The sequence below is a fragment of the Oratosquilla oratoria genome, chromosome 21, assembly GCF_046742065.1.
Source record: "Oratosquilla oratoria isolate Oo_2021 chromosome 21, ASM4674206v1, whole genome shotgun sequence".
In the NCBI taxonomy this organism is placed as follows: domain Eukaryota; kingdom Metazoa; phylum Arthropoda; class Malacostraca; order Stomatopoda; family Squillidae; genus Oratosquilla; species Oratosquilla oratoria.
The window spans coordinates 25,337,007-25,359,329 of record NC_134797.1 but is presented as its reverse complement, the minus strand read 5'-3'; the positions used below and the strand labels follow the sequence as shown (position 1 = coordinate 25,359,329).

Genomic DNA, 22,323 nt, shown 5'->3' with positions numbered 1-22,323 from the left:
ACAAAATTGTATTTAATGATATAGTAAAGCAGCAGATGAAAGAACAAACTGAAGACACAGTTATTAAAGTGATGAGACAGAAGGAGAATATAGTAAGAGACTTAGCAGATAAAAAGAAACGCATAATTATATTAGGAATGGAAGAGAAGTATAATCTAAATAGGACCACAAGAATCAAAGAGGAAAAGTAAAAAGTAAACAGTTTATTAGAATTAGTTCAAGAAGATGAACCTGAAATCGGGAACAAATTGAAGAAATGTTAGGCTCGGGAACTATAGTACAGATAAGACCAGACCAATTAAGGTTAAATTCAGGTCTCAAACGACTGCAGAGAATATCTTAGCAAAAATGGGGAAACTAGCAGACAGTGAACAATATAAATAGGTATGGATAAAAAGAGAAATGAATAGAGAGGAAAGAGAGGGTGAGAAGACAAAAAGACAAGAAGCTAAAGAAAAAAACGAGATGAGATCAGAGTCAGAAAAAGAGGAATTCTATTGGAGAGTAGTGAATATGAAAGTGAAGAAATGGGTCATAACAGAGAAAAACAAAAGGAAAACAGAAAACATGATGGAAGTAGCAGAAAATTAAGAGTGTCTTACACAAATATAGATGGATTAATAACAGGCTTGAACGAACTGAATGATTATCTGAAGGAAAAAGGACCGGACATAATGGGAATTGTAGAGACAAAATTAAAAGGTCCACTACCACCCAACAGTGTAGGGCATGATGCATATAATTATTGCATATAATTATTAGAAATGGAGAGACAAAACAAAGGGTTGGAGTTATGTTCCTGACTAAGAAGGATATAAACGTGAGGAATGTCACATATGGAATGAATAGAGTAGAGATGATTATGATGGAAGTGGAAGACAGAGATAAGAAGAGCAGAATTTTTTTTAATAAATTATGTACCTCCAAAAACGGCCTCGTGGGAAGAGAGAGAACATAAAAGTATGTTAGAAGACACAAGGATAACATTAAATAAGATAGTGGAAGATGGAGGAAGAATAGTTATAATGGGTGACTTTAATTGCAAAGAAATCTGCTGGGAAGAGATGACAGTAAAGGGTGGAGACGACGCATGGGGCAATGTTCTACTTGAGATGATTATTGGCCATACAATGATGCAATGGATTCAAGAAAACACTAGGTATAGAAATGAAGAATAACCATCGAGACTAGACCTAATAATCACATCAGAACCTGAAATAGTGGAAAAGATTGAATATAAAACACCAATAAGTAAAAGTGACCACATATTGGTTGAAATGGAACTAAATGAGGAAAAATACATAAAAAGAAATGAACAATATAGAAAAGGAAGATTGATGTATGAAAAAAACAAACTTTGATAAAATAAGAGAATTCTTTCAAAAAGAAGACTGGGAAAGAATATACAAAGAGGAAACAATAGTGGGTAAGAAATGGAATATTTTGACAAAAATTTATAAAGGAGTGGAAAAGTATGTCCCAAGACAAAAACAAGAAAAAGAATATGTAAAATGCTGGTACAACAAAAGTTGTAGGGAGTTAAAAGAAAAAAGAGATAAAGCTTGGACAAAATGGAAAAAAGACAAAAGACCTGAAAAATGGAAAATATATACTTGTTATAGAAATGAATATGTACAAGTGTGCAGAGAGGAAAAGAGAAAATATGAAAAGTATGTCATAGAAAAATGTAAAGATCAACCAAAACTATTTTACAGATTTGTAAACAACAAACTGAAAAACAAATAAGAATTAGAGAAATTACGACAAGGAGTTGAATACACAGAGGAAATAGAAATGACAGAAATTATGAACAAGCATTTTAAATAGGTGTTTACAAGGGAGAACATACAACCTGGAGATATCGAATGAGAGGAGAGTCCCCCCCCCCCTATGAAAGAAATAGAAGTAACAAGGAATGAAATATTGAAACACTTGAGAAATCTTTATGTCAGAAAATTGCATGGACCGATGAAATAGGAAACTGGAATTTGAAAGAATGCAGGAATGAACTGGCAGACAAAATACATAGCATAATAAACAGCTCCTTGAAAGAAGGAAAAGTTCCTAAAGATTGGAGAACAGCAAATATAGCATCTATATATAAAGGGGGAAATAAAGAAGAACCTACCAACTATAGACCAGTCTCTCCAACAAGTGCAATAGCAAACATTTGTTAAAGAATTATCAAAAGTAGCTAGGTAAGGTATTTAGAAAAAAAAGTGCTAAATCCAAGGCAATTTGGATTCAAACAAGGATGATCATGCATCACCAATTTAATATGTTTCTATTCATGGTTAATAGATATAATACAAGAAAGAGATGGATGGGCTGATTGTGCATTTCTAGACCTAATAAAAGCTTTTGACAAAGTACCACATAAGAAGTTGCTTAAGAAATTAGAAACTGAAGGAGGAATACAGGTCAAACTGCTTAAATGGATGGAAGACTTTTTGCAAGAAAGAAAAATGAGAGTAGTGATAAGAGACAAACACTCTAATTGGGATGAAGTAATAAGTGGTGTTCCACAAGGAACAATTCTGGCCCCAATAATGTTTGCTATATACATTAATGACATGGATAAAGGAATTGAAAGTTATATGAGCTTCTTTGCAGATGATGCAAAACTGTTGAAAAAAGTGAACACTGAAGAAGATTGTGAGTTGCTACAGAGTGATCTCAATAAAGTGCGGGAATGGAGTAGGAAGTGAGAGGTGGAATTCAATACTAAGAAGTGTATGATGGAATTTGGAAGAAGCAAAAAAAGAATAGTAGGATCATATAGATTGGGAGGAGAAGGAATAGAAAAGTAGAAAATGAGAAGGACCTAGGAATCAGTATTATGGATAATATGTCACCTGAAAAACATATAACCAAGATTTTTAGAGAAGCTTATAATTTAATAAGAACAATCAAAGTGGCATTTACATACCTGGATGAAGGAATGGTGAAGAAAATACTAATCACTTTGATAAGACCAAGATTGAAATATGCAGCGACGATGTGGTCACCAAGTACAAAAAAATGTATAATAAAACTCGAAAGAATACAAAGAGCAATTACAAAATTGGCACCAACACTCCCAAAACTATCATATGAAGAGAAACTAGCAAAACTTGAGCTACAGACATTAGAGCAAAGAGAGAGAGGAGATTTGATAACTATTTACAGAATCATGAAAGGCATAGAAAGACAGTTATAGAAGAGATCTGAAAAAGAACAGCTTTCCCCACAGAGTAATAGAAATTTGGAACAAGTTAGATGAGAAAGTGTTGTGTGCAAAAACAATACATTAATTTATAAACAGTGTAGATAAAATGAGATATGAAGACGGGATACCACGAGCATAGCTCCTCTTCCCATAAAATACAACTAGGTAAATACACACGCACACGTATGTGTGTGTGCATGTATATATATATATATATATATATATATATAATATATATATATAATATATATATATATGTATATATATACATAATATATATTGTTGTTGGCATCCGTCTGTCTCGGGAGACAATGGAGGTCGCGTTTTTTTTTTTTTTTTTTTTTTTTTTGTTTATGGTTGAGTTACAACGCCTGCTGTGGCTGTAGAGTCCAATTCTGGAGCGGCAGGCTCTATTACAGTTGTCACATGTAAAGTCCGCGCCTGGCTGTGTGGGGGCTGCTGCTAGCCTCTGCCGTCTGCGCTCTCTTTTCTCATCCCACTGGTCCTCTCTCCTCTTCTCGCTTGTTTGAATGCCTGCCTTGACAACGTGTCTCCAACTGCTGCGGTCAGCGGCCACTGCCTCCCAGCTTGCTGGGTTAATGTCCCCTGCCTTCATATCACGTTTGAGAACGTCCTTGTAGCGGAGGATGGGCCTTCCTGCAGGTCTGGAGCCAGTGGCAAGCTCCCCATACAGCACGCTCTTCGGTATTCGGCCATCGTCCATTCGTCTAACATGACCGAGCCATCTCAATCGCCTCTGGCTGAGCAAGGCGAACATGCTGGGCATTCCCGCCTGTGTCAGAACATTCTTATTGGAGACATGATCTTGCCAACTAATGCCCAGGATTCTTCTGAGGCAGCGCATGTGGAAGATGTTGAGTCGGCGTTCTTGACGGGAATACAGGGTCCAGGCTTCGCTACCGTACAAGAGCGTGCTGAGTACACAAGCCTGGTATACTACGATCTTGGTGTTGGTGGTCAGCATGGCGTTGTTCCATACACGCTTTCCAAGACGAGCCAATGTTGTTGCTGCTTTGCCGATGCGCTTATTCAGCTCTTCATCCAGGGACAGGTTGCTTGAGATGGTGGAACCCAGGTAGGTGAACTCCCCCACCACCTCGAGGATGTGGCCATCGATGGAGATGTTAGGAATGCTGCTGACATCCTGGCCCATGACGTTGGTCTTCTTGATGCTGATGGTAAGGGCGAACTCTTTGCATGCATGAGCGAAGCAATTGATGAGTCGCTGTAGGGCCTCCTCTGTGTGTGCAGTCAAGGCGGCGTCATCAGCAAACAGCATCTCTCTGATCAAGACCTTGCGTACCTTGGTTTTTGCTCGGAGACGTGCAAGGTTGAAGAGACTTCCGTCATTTCTGGTGTGGATATACACTCCGTCTTCTGACTGGTTGAAGGCACAGGACAGCAGCAGGGAGAAGAAGATGCCGAAAAGCGTCGGAGCAAGCACGCATCCCTGTTTCACGCCGCTTCTGATTGGGAAGGGGTCCGAGGATGAGCCGTCGTACTGGACGGTGCCGTGCATGTCTTCATGAAAGGATGAAATCATCCTCAGGAGCTTAGGGGGACATCCAATCCTCTGTAGCAGGGTGAAAAGGCCTTGCCTGCTAACCAAGTCGAAAGCCTTCGTCAGGTCGATGAAGGCAATGTAAAGTGGACGCCTCTGTTCTCGGCACTTCTCTTGCAGTTGCCTCAGTGAGAAGACCATGTCAATGGTTGATCGTTCTGCTCTGAAGCCGCACTGTGCCTCAGGGTAGATTCGTTCTGCAAGTTTCTGCAACCGGTTGAGTACTACTCGGGCGAAGGCCTTCCCAACGGTACTGAGAAGGGATATTCCGCGGTAGTTGTTGCAGTCGCTGCGGTCTCCTTTGTTTTTATAGAGCGTGATGATGTTGGCGTCACGCATACCTTGGGGAACGGTTCCTTCCTCCCAGCACTGGAGTAAAAGCTCGTGCAGGTGGTGATGTAGAACGGTACTCTTGCCTGCTTTGATGACATCCGGGGGGATGCCGTCGTTGCCAGGAGCTTTCCCACTGGCCAGGGAGTCGATGGCTTTTCCGAGTTCGTCAATAGAGGGTGGAACATCTAGTTCCTCCATGAGTGGTAGGGCTTTGCATTTCTCAACTGTTGCGGTGCTGCCAACGTTCTCTCTTGAGTAAAGTTCTTGATAGTGTTCGGCCCATCTCTCCATCTGCTTTCCTCTGTCTGTTATAGTGTCACCAGAGGCTGTCTTCAGAGGTGCGATCTTGGTAATGCTTGGGCCAAAGGCTTTCTTCATGTTGTCGTACATGGCACGAATGTTGCCACAGTCAGCAGAGAGCTGGATACTCTGGCATAGGCTTAGCCAGTAGTCGTTGGCGCTGCGCCGTGCCAATCGTTGGGCGTCATTTCTAGCCTTCCGGAGTGCAGCAAGTGTCTTCTCTGAAGGCTCTCTTTTGTAGTTAAGCAGCGCTTTTCTTTTATCTGCGATTGCTGGTTCGAGTTTTGTAATTCCAGCTTCGAACCAGTCTGGATTCTGCCTCTCTCTCTTGCCGAAGGTGTCCATGGCGGAGTTGTAGATAGCTCCACGAATGTGATTCCACCTCTCTTCAGCACTGTTTGTGGGGCAGTCCCGAAGGGCCTCTTCTGTAGAATCAGCAAAGCGCTTACACAGGTCTGGCATTTTTGTCCTGGCTGTGTTGATACGTGGATGACCTTTCTGCTTAGAGCGATGGATCTGTTTGGGCTGAAGACGCACCTTGCAACCAACCAACGAATGGTCGGTGTCGCAGTCACCGCTGTGGTAGCTACGGGTTGTGATGACGCAATTTAGCGAGGGTCTTCTGGTGATAACGAGGTCCAGCTGGTGCCAGTGACGTGATCTAGGGTGACACCAGGATACTCTGTGTTGAGGCTTGGTGGCAAAGAATGTGTTGGTTACACAGAGGTCGTGGTAGGAACACATCTCTAAAAGCCTCTGACCATTCTCGTTGAGTTTGCCGACACCGAAGTGGCCAATGCTGCGGGGCTAGGATTCTTGGTCAGCTCCCACACGAGCGTTGAAATCCCCAAGCAGGTATAGTTGTTCTGTGGCTGGGATCTCTCTGATGGTAGTCTCAAGCTCCTCATAAAACTCATCCTTGGTCTCGGCCGGAGAGCTGAGTATGGGAGCGTAGATGCTAAGGACGTTGACTGGGCCAGAAGAAGTTGAGAGTCGAAGAGAGAGGATTCGGGGTGTACCCTTTGATGGCGGTTCCACTGAAGGCAGTAGAGAGTTTCTCACTGCAAATCCTACGCCATGAATGTGTAGTTCCTCTGGTTCATTTCCCTGCCAGAAGAATGTGTAATCCTGTTCTCTAAGGCTGCCGCTCGACAGGAGTCTGGTCTCCTGTAATGCAGCAATATCAATGTTGAGCCTCTCCAGTTCGCGGTTGATGATGGCTGTTTTCCTGGAGTCATCAACCTGTTGTAGATCGTAGGTTAGGCCGGGACACATTGTCCTGACATTCCAGCTTGCCAGACGCAAGATAGATGATTTCTTTTTAACAATACTATGTCTGTTGGGTACTAGGTATCCGTCCGCTTTTCATGTTTTGACAAACACTAAGCTCCAGGCACCCACTGGAGCGGCAGACGTTGGCGGACCGACACCTTATTGGCCGGGGGCTGCCCAGCTTGAGGCGGGCGGTAGTCGGACGATAGGACTTCAATGGTCCCTCCCACCGTCAAAGTTGTCCCGTGGCGTCCTTCCTGTACGCCAATTTGGAAGGGCTTATAACCCGTAAACTGACAACTTCCGGTTTGTGTCCTCACTTTACAGTGGGGCTGGAGTATCCCTCTCCATTTTTTTTTTTTTTTTTTTTTTTTTTGGCACGCGAAGCCTGGGCCTGAATATGGAGATCCTGGGTGTCCCAAACGTCAGGATCCCCCTCTCGGCCTTGCCGACGAAATCCAAAGGAATGCGAAGCATGACGTTTGGCGTCAGTTTGGCTGCAGGAGATGCCGGAACGGTGATAATTGTAGCACTGAACCGCCTACGGGTCTCCACTCCGGATTTCAAGGTTTACTCCTTTTCCCTCACGTGGTTTGGCCCGTCAGCTGAGACGGTTTACCGGGGTGTGGCGCTTGGAGCCAGCACGTGAGAGCTGTGGGAGATGGATGAGAACCGGTGTTGTCCGTCCACCCTACGATAGAGGGTGCAGCTGCGGGCAGACAAGGGTACTATCTCTATCCACATATATATATGTATTTACCTAGTTGTATTTTACGGGAAGGGGAGCTATGCTCATGGGGTCCCGTCTTCATATCTCATTTTATCTAAACTATTTTTAAATTCATGTATTGGATTTTGCACACACCACTTTCTCATCTAATTTGTTCCAACTGTCTATTACTCTGTGAGGAAAGCTGTTCTTTTTCAAATCTCTTCTATAGCTGTCTTTTTTTATTTTCTTTCTGTGTCCTCTAGTATTTCTGTCATCCCATTTTATCAGATTCTCTCTGTCAGTAATTTCTATGCCTTTCATGATTCTGTAAATAGCTATCAAATCTCCTCTCTCTCTTCTTTGCTCTAGTGTCTGTAGTTCAAGTTTTTCTAGTCTCTCTTCATATGATAGTTTTGAGAGTGTTGGTGCCAATTTTGTAATTGCTCTTTGTATTCTTTCAAGTTTTTTTTATACATTTTTTTGTACTTGGTGACCATATCGTTGCTGCATATTCCAATCTTGGTCTTATCAGGGTGATTAGGATTTTCTTCACCATTTCTTCATCCAGGTATGTAAATGCAACTTTGATTGTTCTTATTAGATTATAAGTCTCTCCAAAAATCTTATTTATATGTTTCACAGGTGACATATTATTCATAACAATGACTCCCAGGTCCTTCTCATTTTCTACTTTTTTTATTCCTTATTCTCCCAATTTATATGCTCCTGTTATTCTGTTTTTGCTTTTTCCAAATTCCATTATACTACACTTTTTTGTATTGAACTCCATCTCCCATTTCCTACTCCATTCTTGTACCTTATTTAGATCTCTCTGTAGTGATTCACAATCTTCTTCAGTTTTCACTCTTTTCAGTAGTTTTGCATCATCTGCAAAGAAGCTCATATAGCTTTCTATTCCTTCATCCATATCATTAATATATATAGCAAACATTATTGGGGCCAGAACTGTTCCCTGCGGAACACCGCTTATTACTTCATCCCATTTTGAGTGTTGGTTTCTTATCACTACTCTCATTTTTCTTTCTTGCAAAAAGTCCTCCATCCAATTTAGTAGTTTGCCCTGTATTCCTCCTTCAGTTTCTAATTTCTTAAGCAACTTCTTGTGTGGTACTTTGTCAAAAGCTTTCTTTAGATCTAAAAATGCACAGTCCGCCCATCCATCTCTTTCCTGTATTATATCTATTAGCCTTGAATAGAAACATATTAAATTGGTGACGCATGATCGTCCTTGTCTGAATCCAAATTGCCTTGGATTTAACACTTTGTTTTTTTCTAAATATTTTACCCATCTACTTTTGATAATTCTTTCACAAATTTTTGCTATTGTACTTGTTAGAGAGACTGGTCAATAGTTGGTAGGTTCTTCTTTATTTCCTCCTTTGTATATGGGTACTATATTTGCTTTTTTCCAATCTTCTGGAACTTTTCCTTCTTTCAAGGAACTATTTAGTATGCTATATATTTTGTCTGCCAGTTCATTCCTGCATTCTTTTAGTATCCAGTTTGCTATTTCATCTGGTCCATGCGATTTTCTGACATCAAGATTACTCAAGTGTGTTAATATTTCATTCCTTGTTACTTCTATTTCTTCCATAGGGGGGACTTTCTCTTTCCATTCGTTCTCTTCAGGTTGTATGTTCTCCCTTGTAAACACTGATTTAAAATGTTTGTTCATAATTTCCGCCATTTCCATTTCCTCAGTGTATTCAACTCCCTCCTGTCTTAATTTCTCCAAGTCTTGTTTGTTTTTCAGTTTATTGTTTACAAATCTGTAGAATAGTTTCGGTTGATCTTTACACTTTTCTATGATATCTTTTTCATATTTTCTCTTTTCCTCTCTGCACATTTGTACATATTCATTTCTATAGCAGGTATATATTTTCCATTTTTCAGGTCTTCTGTCTTTTTTCCATCTGGTCCAGGCTTTGTCTCTTTTGTCTTTTAACTCCCTACAGCTTTTGTTGTACCAGCATTTTACATATTCTTTTTCTTGTTTTTGTCTTGGGACATACTTTTCCACTCCTTTTTTGTAAATTTTTGTCAAAATATTCCATTTCTCTTCTACTGTTGTTTCTTCTTTGTATATTTCTTCCCAGTTTTCCTTTTGAAAGAATTCTCTTATTTTATCAAAGTTTGTTTTTTCATACATCATTCTTCCTTTTCTGTATTGTTCATTTCTTTTCATATATTTTTCTTCATTAAGTTCCAGTTCAATCAATATGTGGTCACTTTTACTTATTGGTGTTTTATATTCAATTTTGTCCACTATTCTAGGTTCGGATGTAATTACTAGGTCTAGTTTCGATGGCTCTTCTTCATTTCTATACCTGGTGTTCTCCTGTATCCATTGTGCCATTGTATGGTCAGTAACCATCTCGAGTAGAGCGTTTCCCCATGAGCCGTCTCCACCCTTTACTGTCATTTCTTCCCAGCAGATTTCTTTGCAATTAAAGTCGCCCATCATAACTATTTTTCCTCCCTCTTCCATTATCTTGTTTAATGTTATCTTTGTGTCCTCTAACATACTTTTTTGTTCACTCTCTTCCCATGAGGCTGTTTTTGGGGGCACATAATATATCACAAACTTTCTGTTCTTCTTATCTCTGTCTTCTACTTCCATCATTATCATCTCTACTGTATTCTTTCCATATGTGACACCCTTCACGTTTATATCCTTCTTAGTCAGGAACATAACTCCACCCCCTTCCTTTTTCACTCTGTTTCTAATCCAATAATTATATGCATCATGTCCTACACTGTTGGGTGGTAGTGGACCTTTTAATTTTGTTTCTACAATTCCTATTATGTCTGGTTCTTTTTCTTTCAAATAATCATTCAGTTCATTCAATCCTGTTATTAATCCATCTATATTTGTGTAAGACACTCTTAGTTTTCTGCCACTTCCATTGTGTTCTCTGTTTCCCTTTTGTTTTTCTCTTGTATGTCGACTTTCTTTAGTTTCATATTCACTACTCTCCAATAGAATCTCTCTTTTTCTGACTCCGTTCTTATCTCGTTTTTTTCCTTTGCTTCAAGTCTTTTCTGTTTTTCTTCCTCTCTTTCCTCTTTATTCATTTCCCTTTTTATCCATACCTTTTTATATTGTTCACTTGTTGCTAGTTTCCCTGTTTTGGATAAGATATTCTCAGCCGTAGTTTGTGACCTGAATTTAATCTTGATTGGTCTGGTCTTGTCTGTACTATATTTCCCTAGCCTGAATTTCTCTTCGATTTGTTTCATTATTTCTGGTTCATCTTCCTGAACTAATTCTAGTAAATTTCTTACTTTTTCATTTTCCTCTTTGATTCTTGTGGTTCTATCTGGGTTATGTTTCTCTTCCATTCCTAATATAATTATACATTTCTTTTTGTCTGCTAAGTCTCTTACTATATTCTCCTTCTGTCTCATCACTTTAATAACTGAGTTTTCAGTTTGTTCATTCATTTGCTGTCTGATTATGTCAGTGAATGCAACCTTGCTATTTTCATGATTTTTTTCCAACCCTCCTTGTTCTCCTTATTATTCTCCTTTAAGACTTTATTCTCATCTTTTACTTCTTTTAACTGTTTTTTTTAATTCTTGAATTTCCTTAGTTAAGTTTTTGCTCGCCCTCTCTAGTTCTTCCAATTTTTCAACTCTTCGTATAATACTGTCAACATGACCGAACCTACGCTCCAAGTCCTCAATCATCTTATCGACCTTCTCTTCTAGTCTTGTCCGTCGGGGGTGGTTTGTGTCCCCCCCCACCCTCTTTAAATCCCTGGAAAATATTCTCATCACTTTCTACTGTATTGCTCTTGTCTATACTTCTAATCTTTACATTTTTATTAGACATTTAATCGTCATCGGGAGGCCTTTTGTTTACCTTTCGCCTGTCTGCCTGGGCCAAGTCTACTCCTTCCTCATTTCCTTCCATTTCCCTCAGTAATCCCTCCCCCTTTCCTCTTTCCCTACTTTCCTACTACTCCACGAGCAATTTCCCCCCACCCTGTAAATACAATAGGCACTTCTCTTTGCGTTGGGATCCACAATCTTCAATTCTCTTCAGAACGTCTTCTAAGCCGTCCATTCGTTGAAGTGTGTGTGTGTGTGTGTGTGTGTATATAGAGTTTCAGCATTTCATAAAATGTGTAACGTCACGTCATTAATATTCAATCTTCATGTGACTATTATGCATGTTATTTGTTACCTTATATTTTGAAAATATGCGGGTCTACCAACATCCAACAATCGACGACTTCTCAGCTCTCAAGAAAAGAAGCAATTCATCAGTTGATCTCTCTCGAAATATTAGCTAATTTTCTCATAATCGTAGCACCACTTAATATAAATAATCAAGTCTTTGCCTAAACCTTACAAGCCTCAAAACTATTAAGAACCAGCAAAGATAGAACAAATAGGCCGATACTATACTCTATAGCAAGAAAGAAACGATACCTTGATTTCTACTGTTCTCTCAACCTTATGTGAAAATACGCATTCTCAAGCTATCTACACAAGATTCTTCATCTAGTGTAGATAGTGTAGTTATCCTCAATAAGGTAGAAATTTATTCAATGTAAAATATTTTTATACATTCGATCCGGATCATTGAAAATATTTTCAGTGACAAAAATACTCCTAAGGTCAACTGAGAAGGTTTTAGATTTTTTTTTATTTCATGCATGAAAATATAACTTAGAAGTTAGAACACCAATTACTAAAATGCACGTTTCTAGTATTCCATAGTCTTGATTTGATCCAAATAGCATGATCTTAAAAGTGCCTGATAGCAGACGAACTTTTCAATGTCGCAGTTACATTTTCCACCGCTAAGGGCAACTGATGACGTCAGTATTGACAGCGAGCAACACGATAGTGAATTCACATCGAGTGAAGATTTATCGGATTTGGATGTCCTGTCGTGTTCTAATGTGGGTACGGTACGAGGATACATGTACGAACCAATTCGGATATCCAAACAAGAACATGTCGAGAGCGAAGAATCTTCAGAGGATGAACGACCAGAACGAGCAGGAAATAAGGACTTGTGAGTTCGTCGGAATTGATTACAGAAATGCACACCACCAACCACACTAGACCAAACACATGATTTCGTTGGTTTGTCATCATGTCATAAAGGTTTGAAGGCATGAAATAGTAGGCCTAATACCTAGCAGACGTTGATGGCCTGGATATATCTACCAGGCCCTAGCATGCCCAGCAGGCTGGTTTTGATTTTATTTTGTTGGAAAAACATCCACACGACCACCAAGAACTACGTCCACAGTGCATAGATAATTCATATGTTCATGCAAGGAAGTTCGCATGGTTAAGACATTGAAAAGTGCGTCTACTACCAGGCACTTTTAAGATCATGCTATTTGGACAAAATCAAGACTAAAATGCTAATAACGTGCATATCAGTGTTCTAACTTCTCAGCTATATTTTCATGCATAAAAAAATCTAAAACCTTCTCAGTTGACCTTTAAATCATTTCCGGATCAAAGACAAACAGTTCGTTTACGTCTTCAGATGTATCATGTATTTGATATTTATCTTATAAAGCTTACTAATTTTACTTAGAGGATTAAGTGATACGTTAGTGGTAATAATAACAAATATATATCAAGGATTATTGTGTGTGTTTAGAATAGGGAATATTAGTGTTGTAATTTAGGTATAATTTTATTGAGAAGATTAATAAAAAGTAAATGATTTTCCGTTCCTTTTTTCATCGGTATCAGCATAAAGTTAACTAAAAGTCACATAACGTCTTGCATATGTTTCAGTTGGATACTTCGTCTCGATTATTCTCGCATCAAGGCCAAAATATATTTTTGTCACTGGACACATATCATCTCGAACATAATGTAATTTACTATCTATAGTAAATCACATTCAGTTCGAGATTATATGTATATATATATATATATACCCGGTATATATATATATATATATATGTATATATATATATATATATATATATATATATATATATATGTATATATACAGTAAACTTCCACTTATCCGAACTCCAAGGGGTATTAGAAATGTCCGATTAACCGAAATGTTCGGTTAATCCTACTTTATGTTTCATTCCCGTAGATTTTTATGCGGTAATGTCAGCTGCAATATTCGTACCTGTAAACTTAACATACACATGGAAATGCTCAGGGCCGTTTCTAGCTATAGGCGGTATAGGCGATTGCCTAGGGCCCCCAACCTACCAGGGGGCCCCCGGCCGGCCCAATGGCTAGGTAACGCTACCGAAGGTCAAATATGAGCCTGTGCCTCTCCCGCCTGCCGACGCAAATAAACAACACGCCTCTTGCAGTGTTTGTTATTGTTTGAAATGTTTTGATCGTCTGCTAAAAATACTATCTTGTTAAAAATCACCTACATCTAAAGATATATTATGGTAAGCATTAGTTGGCTTTATTTATTCATTTATGTGTTCACTAAGCTAGGGCTTATGGCTACAGATGTTATTAATTGTTGATTACAAACTCTTTTTGGCCATTAGCTTACTATTCTTTGTCCAATTGTTTGGCTTTATTTGTCACTGGAATTGGCATCACCAGCATTCTTGTTTACTCTTTGGTCGCTTCATGCTTAGCTTCTAATAGTGTAAATTTGTAAGTTTGTGTGTTCTGTGACTGTAAGTTGGAATTCCTTTAATTATATTTGTATGCACAATAGGAAATGTTTGTATTCTATGGAATGTTTACCTTTTCCACCTTTTTCAATATTCAATGTTCATATATGTTCATATGTTCAATTTTGTTTATTTTGTATCGATATTTTATCCAATCCCTTATTCATTTATTCGCTTATTTCTTTATTATCAAAATTATGATTATTTATTTTCTCACTTCACCTACCTAATGAAAAAAACACTAGATGGCAGGACCGAGGTTAGCTCAAAAGGAAGTGACAGAAATACATGAATTCTATTCCGTTTGTCGTGTGGTCCGTTTCTCTAGTTCGTATATAATATAACCACAGGCTCAACAATCACCCATCTGTTCACCTTTCAGGTCTACCCGAATTTCGTGTATGTAGAATTATTTTTATTAAGGGGTATTTAAAAGGTTTACACTTTACAGATATGTGTGTTAGGCCTACACTGATAAAAATAATCATATTTATTCTACTCGAATATCGTGTATGTAAAATTGATTCCATGTATTTATAAGGTTTTCACTTAACAGATTTCTGTGCTAGGCCTACATATGACTCTAAGACTCGCCAATCATCATTCCCGTAATGGCATCAAAACGAATTTATCTCAGCGGAGCAGAGAAACGAAAGAAAAAGAAATTTGATGAAGAAAAATGGTAAAAAAAAAAAAAAGGTAATTCATTATCATTTATTTAATAATTTAAAGAAACATATTAAAGTTTGGTTTTATTATGTTTTCTGAATGGTGAGTATTATTTTAGACTAATGCCTAATCATCTAAGGAAATTTGTAATTTTGCAGGATCAATTCTGAAATATATTGGAGCTCCAGACAGCAAGCCAGAGGAATATTCTGAACTTCCTGAACAGGATGCTCCAGTGCCATCACATTCATCAGGATCTGTCCAGGAAGCTGTACTGCCACCAAGACCACCACACTCCCCAGAACCACAGAAGGCATCATCTACTTCTGAACAGCCTCCCATTTATTCTAAACCACTAGATCCTGCTAACTGGCCAACCATTCTGTCTGATGCATTTAGAACGGATGCAGTAGGTAGAGGGCCATTTCAGATTTGTTCTGATTTCACATTTCCCAAAAAAGAAGACGGAAGAAGTTTTCATTATCATTATTTTTGTAGAACATTGATTAATGGAGAAAAGATGAAGCGGACTTGGCTTATCTACTCAAAAACAAAAAATGCTCTCTATTGCTTTTGTTGTAAATTATTTTCAACCAAAGAACAAAAGTTAGTGACAGAAGGACTGACAGACTGGAAAAACATAGGCACACTTTTGAAAAGTCATGAAAGCAGTTCAGGACACATAGCGCACATGGCAACCTGGAAAGATTTACAACTCAGTTTGCAAACTGGAAAGACAATAGACCAAGCTGAAAGAACACTATTGGAGGCTGAAAAGAGGCGCTGGAGAAATGTCCTGACTCGCTTAATCGCCATTATCCAATCCTTAGCCGAGAGAAATCTTGCATTTAGAGGTTCATCAAACACGTTACACCAGCAGAATAATGGGAATTTTCTAAAAGAGGTGGAGCTGCTTGCTAAATTTGATCCTGTCATGAAGCAGCACATTGAGCGTGTTGAGAGTGGCCAGTTCAGTCATTCCAGCTACCTTGGAAATATCATCCAAAATGAACTTATTGCTTCAATCAGTACTAAAATAATGGACACAATGGTGACTGAAGTTAAACAGTCAAAATATTATTCAATTATTTTGGACTGTACTCCCGATGTAAGCCATCAAGAACAGATGTCAGTCGTCATAAGGACTGTCAAAATGGATATAAAACCAGAAATTAAGGAACATTTTATGGGGTTCCTTGTAGCTTCTGAAACAACAGGTCTTGGTTTGTCATCTCTAATTATAAAGAAACTGACGGAACTGAATATTCTCCTTGAAGATTGCAGAGGACGATCATATGATGATGGTGCCAACATGAAAGGGAGAAACAAAGGAGTTCAAGCCAGACTTCTTGAGAAAAACCCTCGTGCACTCTATGTTCCATGTGGAGCACATTCCCTAAACATGATGATATCTGATGCAGCAACAGCTTCAATAGATGCCACTAGCTATTTTGGCACTGTTCAGAAACTGTACAACCTATTTTCAGCCTCACCACAAAGATGGGCAATCCTAAAAGATTATGTCACTGTTGCACTCAAAACCTGGAGTGACACAAGATGGGAGAGCCATATTAATAGCATAGAAGCTGTGTGGTATCAGGCCTCTAATATAAGGGAAGCTTTGTTGAAGGTCAGGGAAGTGTCTGATCCTCTGACCAAGGTTGAAGCCCAAAGTCTGGCAGAAGAGGTGGGGTCATACCGATTTATCATTTGCACAGTCATATAGTACGACATTCTACACATTGTGAACCATGTCAGTAAGCTCCTGTAGTCTCCTAAAATGCAGCTTGATGTGGCAGTTGACCTCCTTACTAAAGCGAAAACATCTCTGACTAACTACAGAAGAATTGGATTCACTTCAGCTCAAGTCTCTGCTAAAGATATGTGTGAGGAAATGAATATAGAGGCTGTACTCAAAGAAAAGAGATTAAGAAGTACAAAAAGACACTTTGCTTATGAGGCCGCAGATGAGCCCATTGCAGATGCAATGAAGAGGCTAGAAATAACATTCTTTAATGTTGTTGTTGACACTACCATTCAATCCTTAACTGATAGATTTAAAACTCTGAGTGAAGTAAGAGACCAATTTGGAGTGCTGCTCAATTTCCAGAAACTGGATGATCAGTCATTGAACAACCAGTGTGACAAACTATACAAGACATTAACCTCTGGAAATGAAAGTGACATTGATGGAAAGGAACTGGCTATGGAAGTTAAACACTTACCAAGTTTGCCCTCAGACAAAATGACTGCTCTTGAGCTCCTCACCTTTATCCACAAAAAACATTTTAAGGAATTGTATCCCAATCTGTGGGTTGCACTGAGAATTGCCTGTACTCTGCCTGTGACTGTGGCCTCAGCAGAGAGGAGCTTTTCGAAGCTGAAACTCATCAAGACCTATTTAAGATCATCTATGGGGCAGGAGCGACTCAGTGGTCTTGCAATAATCAGCATCAACCATGAAGTGGGGAAAGACGTGTTGTATGAAGACATCATTGATGATTTTGCTAGTAAAAAAGCCAGAAAGCAGAGATTTTGAGCCCAATACAATGCAGTTGGTGGTGGTTTGTATTCAGAGACTGTGATGTTAAGTTCCTACTATTTTGGAGTGTGGTTTGTATTCAGAGACTGTGATGTTAAGTTACCAATATTTTGAAGTGTGGTTTGTATTCAGAGACTGTGATGTTAAGTTAAAATAAATGTTTAAATAAATAAATATGGTGTAATAGTTACTTGCATCCTTTAACACCATCAAAAGATATAGAAGTCATTTAATTACTGTTTGGCAAACTTCACAGGTATAAATGAAATACCAATCTGTCTATCTCTCTAACTTTTGAGGGCCCCTAACTGCCTCTTGCCTAGGGCCCCCACAAAGCTAGAAACGGCCCTGGAAATGCTTATAATAGTTCATAAACATATTCTATAGAGTATAAAGAGAAAATATTTAAGGAGAGCTTGTGATACTGTATCGTCACCGAGAGGACTCACGAATGTTTGTACCGCCAAACAGCCAATCAGGTGTAAACATGGAGTGTGCTGCCACTGTGTGAGTACTTGGTGAAGCTTGCGGGTGGCGGAAGAGGCGGCGGGGTGTTTGAATGTTTGGTTGAGATCCAAATACGTTCGGTTAAAGCGATGGCTACCGTATTGAGAAAATGTTTGGTTAATGCGATTATTCGGTTAAAACGCGTTCGGATAAGCGCGAGTTTACTGTATATATATATATATATATATGTATATACACACACACCAAAGGCTTTTTTACCCCTTGTAAGGAAGGTGGCCAAAAAACAAAGGCATAAAAAACACTCCCACCCATTCCATACCCAACATACTCCACTCCCACCCTTTTCCCTCCCTTATATATATATATATATATATATATTTGTGTGTGTGTGTAAGTTTATCAAGTATTTACCCAGTATCTTGGGAGTGTCTAGTTTGTTCTTAGATTTTTGCATAGTTTTTTACACACAGTATTGTTTTGTCCAGTTCCATTTATCCACTACTCTGTGTGGATTTTTTTTAGGTCTCTTCTATAACTGTCCTTTTTGAGTTCCTTTTCATGTTCCCTTGTATTTCTCTTATCCCAATTTAGCAACTCCTCTCTATTAAGGACTTCTGTGGCTTTCATGATTTTGTAGATGGTTATCAGTTTTTTTTTTTTTTTATCCTTTTCCATCTTTTTCAAGCTTTATCTCATTTGTTTTTCGACTCACTGCATCTTCTGTTGAACCAGCACTTAGTATACACCTTTTCCTGTTTCTGTCTTGGTATGTATTTATCCGCTCACTATAAATTTCCATCAAAATCATCCATTTTTCTTCCACTTGTGTGTCTTCATTGTAGAATTTTTCCCAGTTTGCATTTTGAAAAAAATTCTTAAGCTTTCCAAAGACCGTTTTGTTGTACTGCTTCTTCTGTTGAACCGGCACTTAATATACACCTTTTCCTGTTTCTGTCTTGGTACGTATTTATCCACTCCTTCCTTATAAATTTCCATCAAAATCATCCATTTCTCTTCCACTTGTGTGTCTTCATTGTAGAATTTTTTCCCAATTTGCATTTTGAAAAAAAAAATTCTTAAGTTTCCCAAAGACCGTTTTGTTGTACATCAGTCTTCTTTTTCTGTATTTCTCATTTCTCTCTACACTGAATTTCTCCTTTAGTTCAAATTCTGTTAAAATGTGATCACTCTTCCCAAATGATGTCTTGTATTCAATTTTATACACAATATTAGGTTCTGTTCTAAATATTAAATTTAGTCTTGACAGTTCTTCATTACTTCTATATCTGGTATTTTCTTTTACCCATTGTGTCATTGTATGTTCTATAGTCATGTCAAGTAATACACTTCCCAATAGATCCTCTCCACCTTTCAGTGTCGTCTCTTTCCAACATATTTGTTTGCACTTAAAGTTTCTCGTAAGTACCAGGTTACCTCCATCTTTCAGCATCTTGTTTAATGAATGCCTTATATATTCTAATGTTTTTTGATGCTCGCCCTCTTTCCAAGAGCCCCTTTTTTGGGGCACATAAATCACCATAAACTTTCTACTTTTCATGTCGCTATCTTCAACTTTTATCATGGTCATTTCCACACTATTTTTACCCTCTGTAACCTTCGTCTTATTTAGGTTTTCCATGGCCAAAAACATGACTCCGCCCTGTTATCTTTAATACAATGATTATATAATCCATATCCAACACTATTTGGTGGCAGTGGACCCCTTAATTTTGTCTCTGTAATTCCCATTACGTCTGCTTTTTCTGACAGGTAATCATTTAGTTCACTCAATCCTGAGGTCAATCCGTCTTTGTTAGTATAAGCCACGTTTATTTTTTTCCTTCTCCATCTCGTTTTTTGTTCCTTTCGTTTCGCTTACCCTAGCATACCATTTTCTCGGCCTCATATCTACGACTCTCCAAGAGAGCTCCTTGCTTTCAGTCTTCGTTATTTTCGCATTTTTTTCTTTAATTTCATCATATATTTTTGTAGTCATTCTCTGCTAACTTTCCTGATTTTGCTAGTATGTCTTCTACTACCATATGTGACCTTAATTTTATCTTTAGAGTTCGATTTCTTTCTTTTGAATATTGTCCGATTCTATATACTTCTATTTCCTTTTCTACTTATTGGTCTTGTACTTCTTTTAGAACTATTTTTGCTATTTCTTTTTCTGCTTTTTCTCTCAAGTACCTAACCAGACCATGTTTTTCCTTTAGTCCATATACTACAAAATACTTTTTTATCTACCGTATCTCTAACCCAATTTGCTTTTCCTTTGATTACTTGAATAATTGTAGCCTTTGCATTCCCCTGCATTTGTTGTTGTGCTATTTCTTTAAAAGGCATCTCTTTATTTCCTCTGTTTTTATTCCATTTCTTAATCTTCTGCAATTTTTCCCTCTCCTAAAATTTCTTCAGTTCCTTCAGACATTGCATTTATTTTGTAATCTACCTCTTTTTTTAAATTCTCACTGTTGGTGGTATCTTTGTTTTTCCTATTTTCATTTTCACATTTAACCTCAATCAGTTATTTTTTTTAATTCAGTTCATTATTTATTTCAGCATTGTTCTTCTTTAAATCACACACCCTTTTGTTTACTACGAAGTAGTTCTTCCTTAAATTCATAATCTCTTCCTTTAGTTCCATGAATTCTCAATCCCATGAATTTTTATTAAAACTCATCTCCCATTCCATGTCTATAATTCGAGTCAAATTTCTTCTTTCGTTCTTACCAAATCCAAAAAAGGATCTGTATTGTTTTCGTAATTTTCATTTCGTTCAAACAGTGTCTGGGAACAATCCTTTTTAAACTACAACTACGTGGTTATATCATTTGGCATGAAACTTTCAGAACAAGATAAAAAAAATATGATATTTTTGTTTTTTAATGTGATGTCTTAAAGAATTTGTCCTGTTTACTTCATACAGAGGTCAAAATTAGGTTTGTCCTACTTTTCATTTATAGCACTGTGGCGAAAGTGCATGAATGAATGTTGCATAGTGTGCCTGGATGGTTGGTATGGTCGTGTAAGTGATGCGTGGTTCGGAGAGATAGCGAGGGTAAGCATTGGGGGGGGGGGGACGCCATACCCCGGATAGCAGCAGAGTAAGCCTAGATCTGGTGTTAAACACACATGTAAAGTCCTCATATTCGTTTGTTGGAATAAAGTGAAGAAAGTGACACTCCTGCCTTTCCCTGACCCGGGCAATGGTATGTGTGATCTTATGTACATCATTCGTGACATAAATGGTCACGCCTACTTGCAATAGAAAAGGTGAGTTAATGTCCATGCGATTACGTAACAGTCCTATATATCATGATAGGAAAAGAGGTAAACTTTGTTCGTGAGTGATTATGAGAGGTCAAACTCAAGGTCAAATAATTCTTCGAGAATTTTAACTCCAAAACAGTTGGAAATAGAAAGAGGCTCACTAATAATCAGTACATAGGAAGATACATGTGCATTTTCACTAGGCATAAAGATCTTTGACTTTGAATATCTTGGAAAGGTCAAAATCGAGATCATACATTTTAGAGGGCTATAACACAAAGGAAGATGCATGTGGCATCATACAAACTTTATATTGGCATAGGAGCACCACAGCGGTAGCCCCTTCGACACCATGACAAAGTTTAGATTATTTTAGCTGATAATTGGAGATTTTATTCACTTGTGTTGAAGGGAATGAAGGATAAAAAAATTGCCATATCTGAATTTTTATTAGGACCATTAGATCATGGAAGAACAAACGGACACTATCGTTTGTTCTTGTTCTTGTTCATGACCACTAAGGACATCAGAGAGTACGTAGAACATGGGTGACTATTGACTACATAACTCTAGGGGCAATGCGTACATCTTTCACCAATGTCTTGATTCATTGTTATTGATATGATAACAGCAAACGAGGAAGAATATTCTTTGCACACTTGTCGCTCGTGGGTACACACAAGAAAAAAAATTGCGATCATACGATGATTACAAAGTATATACACTTTCTCGTATGTAGATTACACCAAAACAGTCTTATTAAAACTGACATATATTTTCTCCATTCTTCTTTCTAAAGAAAAAGAATGGAAACACTATAGGTTTGCAAATATTTCTCATAATTCAACACCATTTCATTTGTGATCCTTTAAAGAAAAGAAGTATAATATAAAGAAGAAGAATAAGAAAAAGAAAAAGATGAAAATGAAGAAAGATGAAGAAAAAGAAGAAATAAGAAGAGGAAAGACGAAAGAGGAAGAAAAGAAAGACAGAAGAAGAAAGAAAAAGAAATAATAAAGAGGAGAAAGAAAAGAAACGAAAGACAATGAAAGAAAGAAAAAGTCCAACTAGCTTAACTTGAATGATAAAATATTACTTAAAACAAAATTCAATGTACAACTTGTTAGTTTTAGAGTTCTGGGCCTATACTCATACTATGGCAAGGAGGAAGTGTCATTTATGATGGGAGTCATAAAATCACACGTAAAAAAAAAAAAAAAAAAAAAAATAATAATAATAATAATAATAAAAAAATTGTCTGTCTGAAGTGTCCTAGCAATTACAAAGCAAGTCTTCAATGGT

The 22,323-nt window shown here is 38.0% G+C and overlaps 1 protein-coding gene across 1 annotated transcript; it reads left to right on the top strand.

Moving 5' to 3' along the window:
- Positions 1 to 13,588: 13,588 nt before the first annotated feature.
- LOC143036800 (zinc finger MYM-type protein 1-like) lies at positions 13,589 to 16,461 on the top strand. Its single transcript, XM_076204549.1, has 3 exons — positions 13,589 to 13,829; positions 14,623 to 14,765; positions 14,894 to 16,461. The coding sequence occupies exon 3, from the start codon at positions 15,256 to 15,258 to the stop codon at positions 16,459 to 16,461; it is 1,206 nt and encodes a 401-aa protein (XP_076060664.1). The 5' UTR covers positions 13,589 to 13,829; positions 14,623 to 14,765; positions 14,894 to 15,255.
- Positions 16,462 to 22,323: the final 5,862 nt, after the last annotated feature.

Coding starts and splice junctions, on each gene's coding strand:
- LOC143036800 (XM_076204549.1), top strand. CDS start 15,256: ATGAAGCGGACTTGGCTTATCTACTCAAAAACAAAAAATGCTCTCTAT.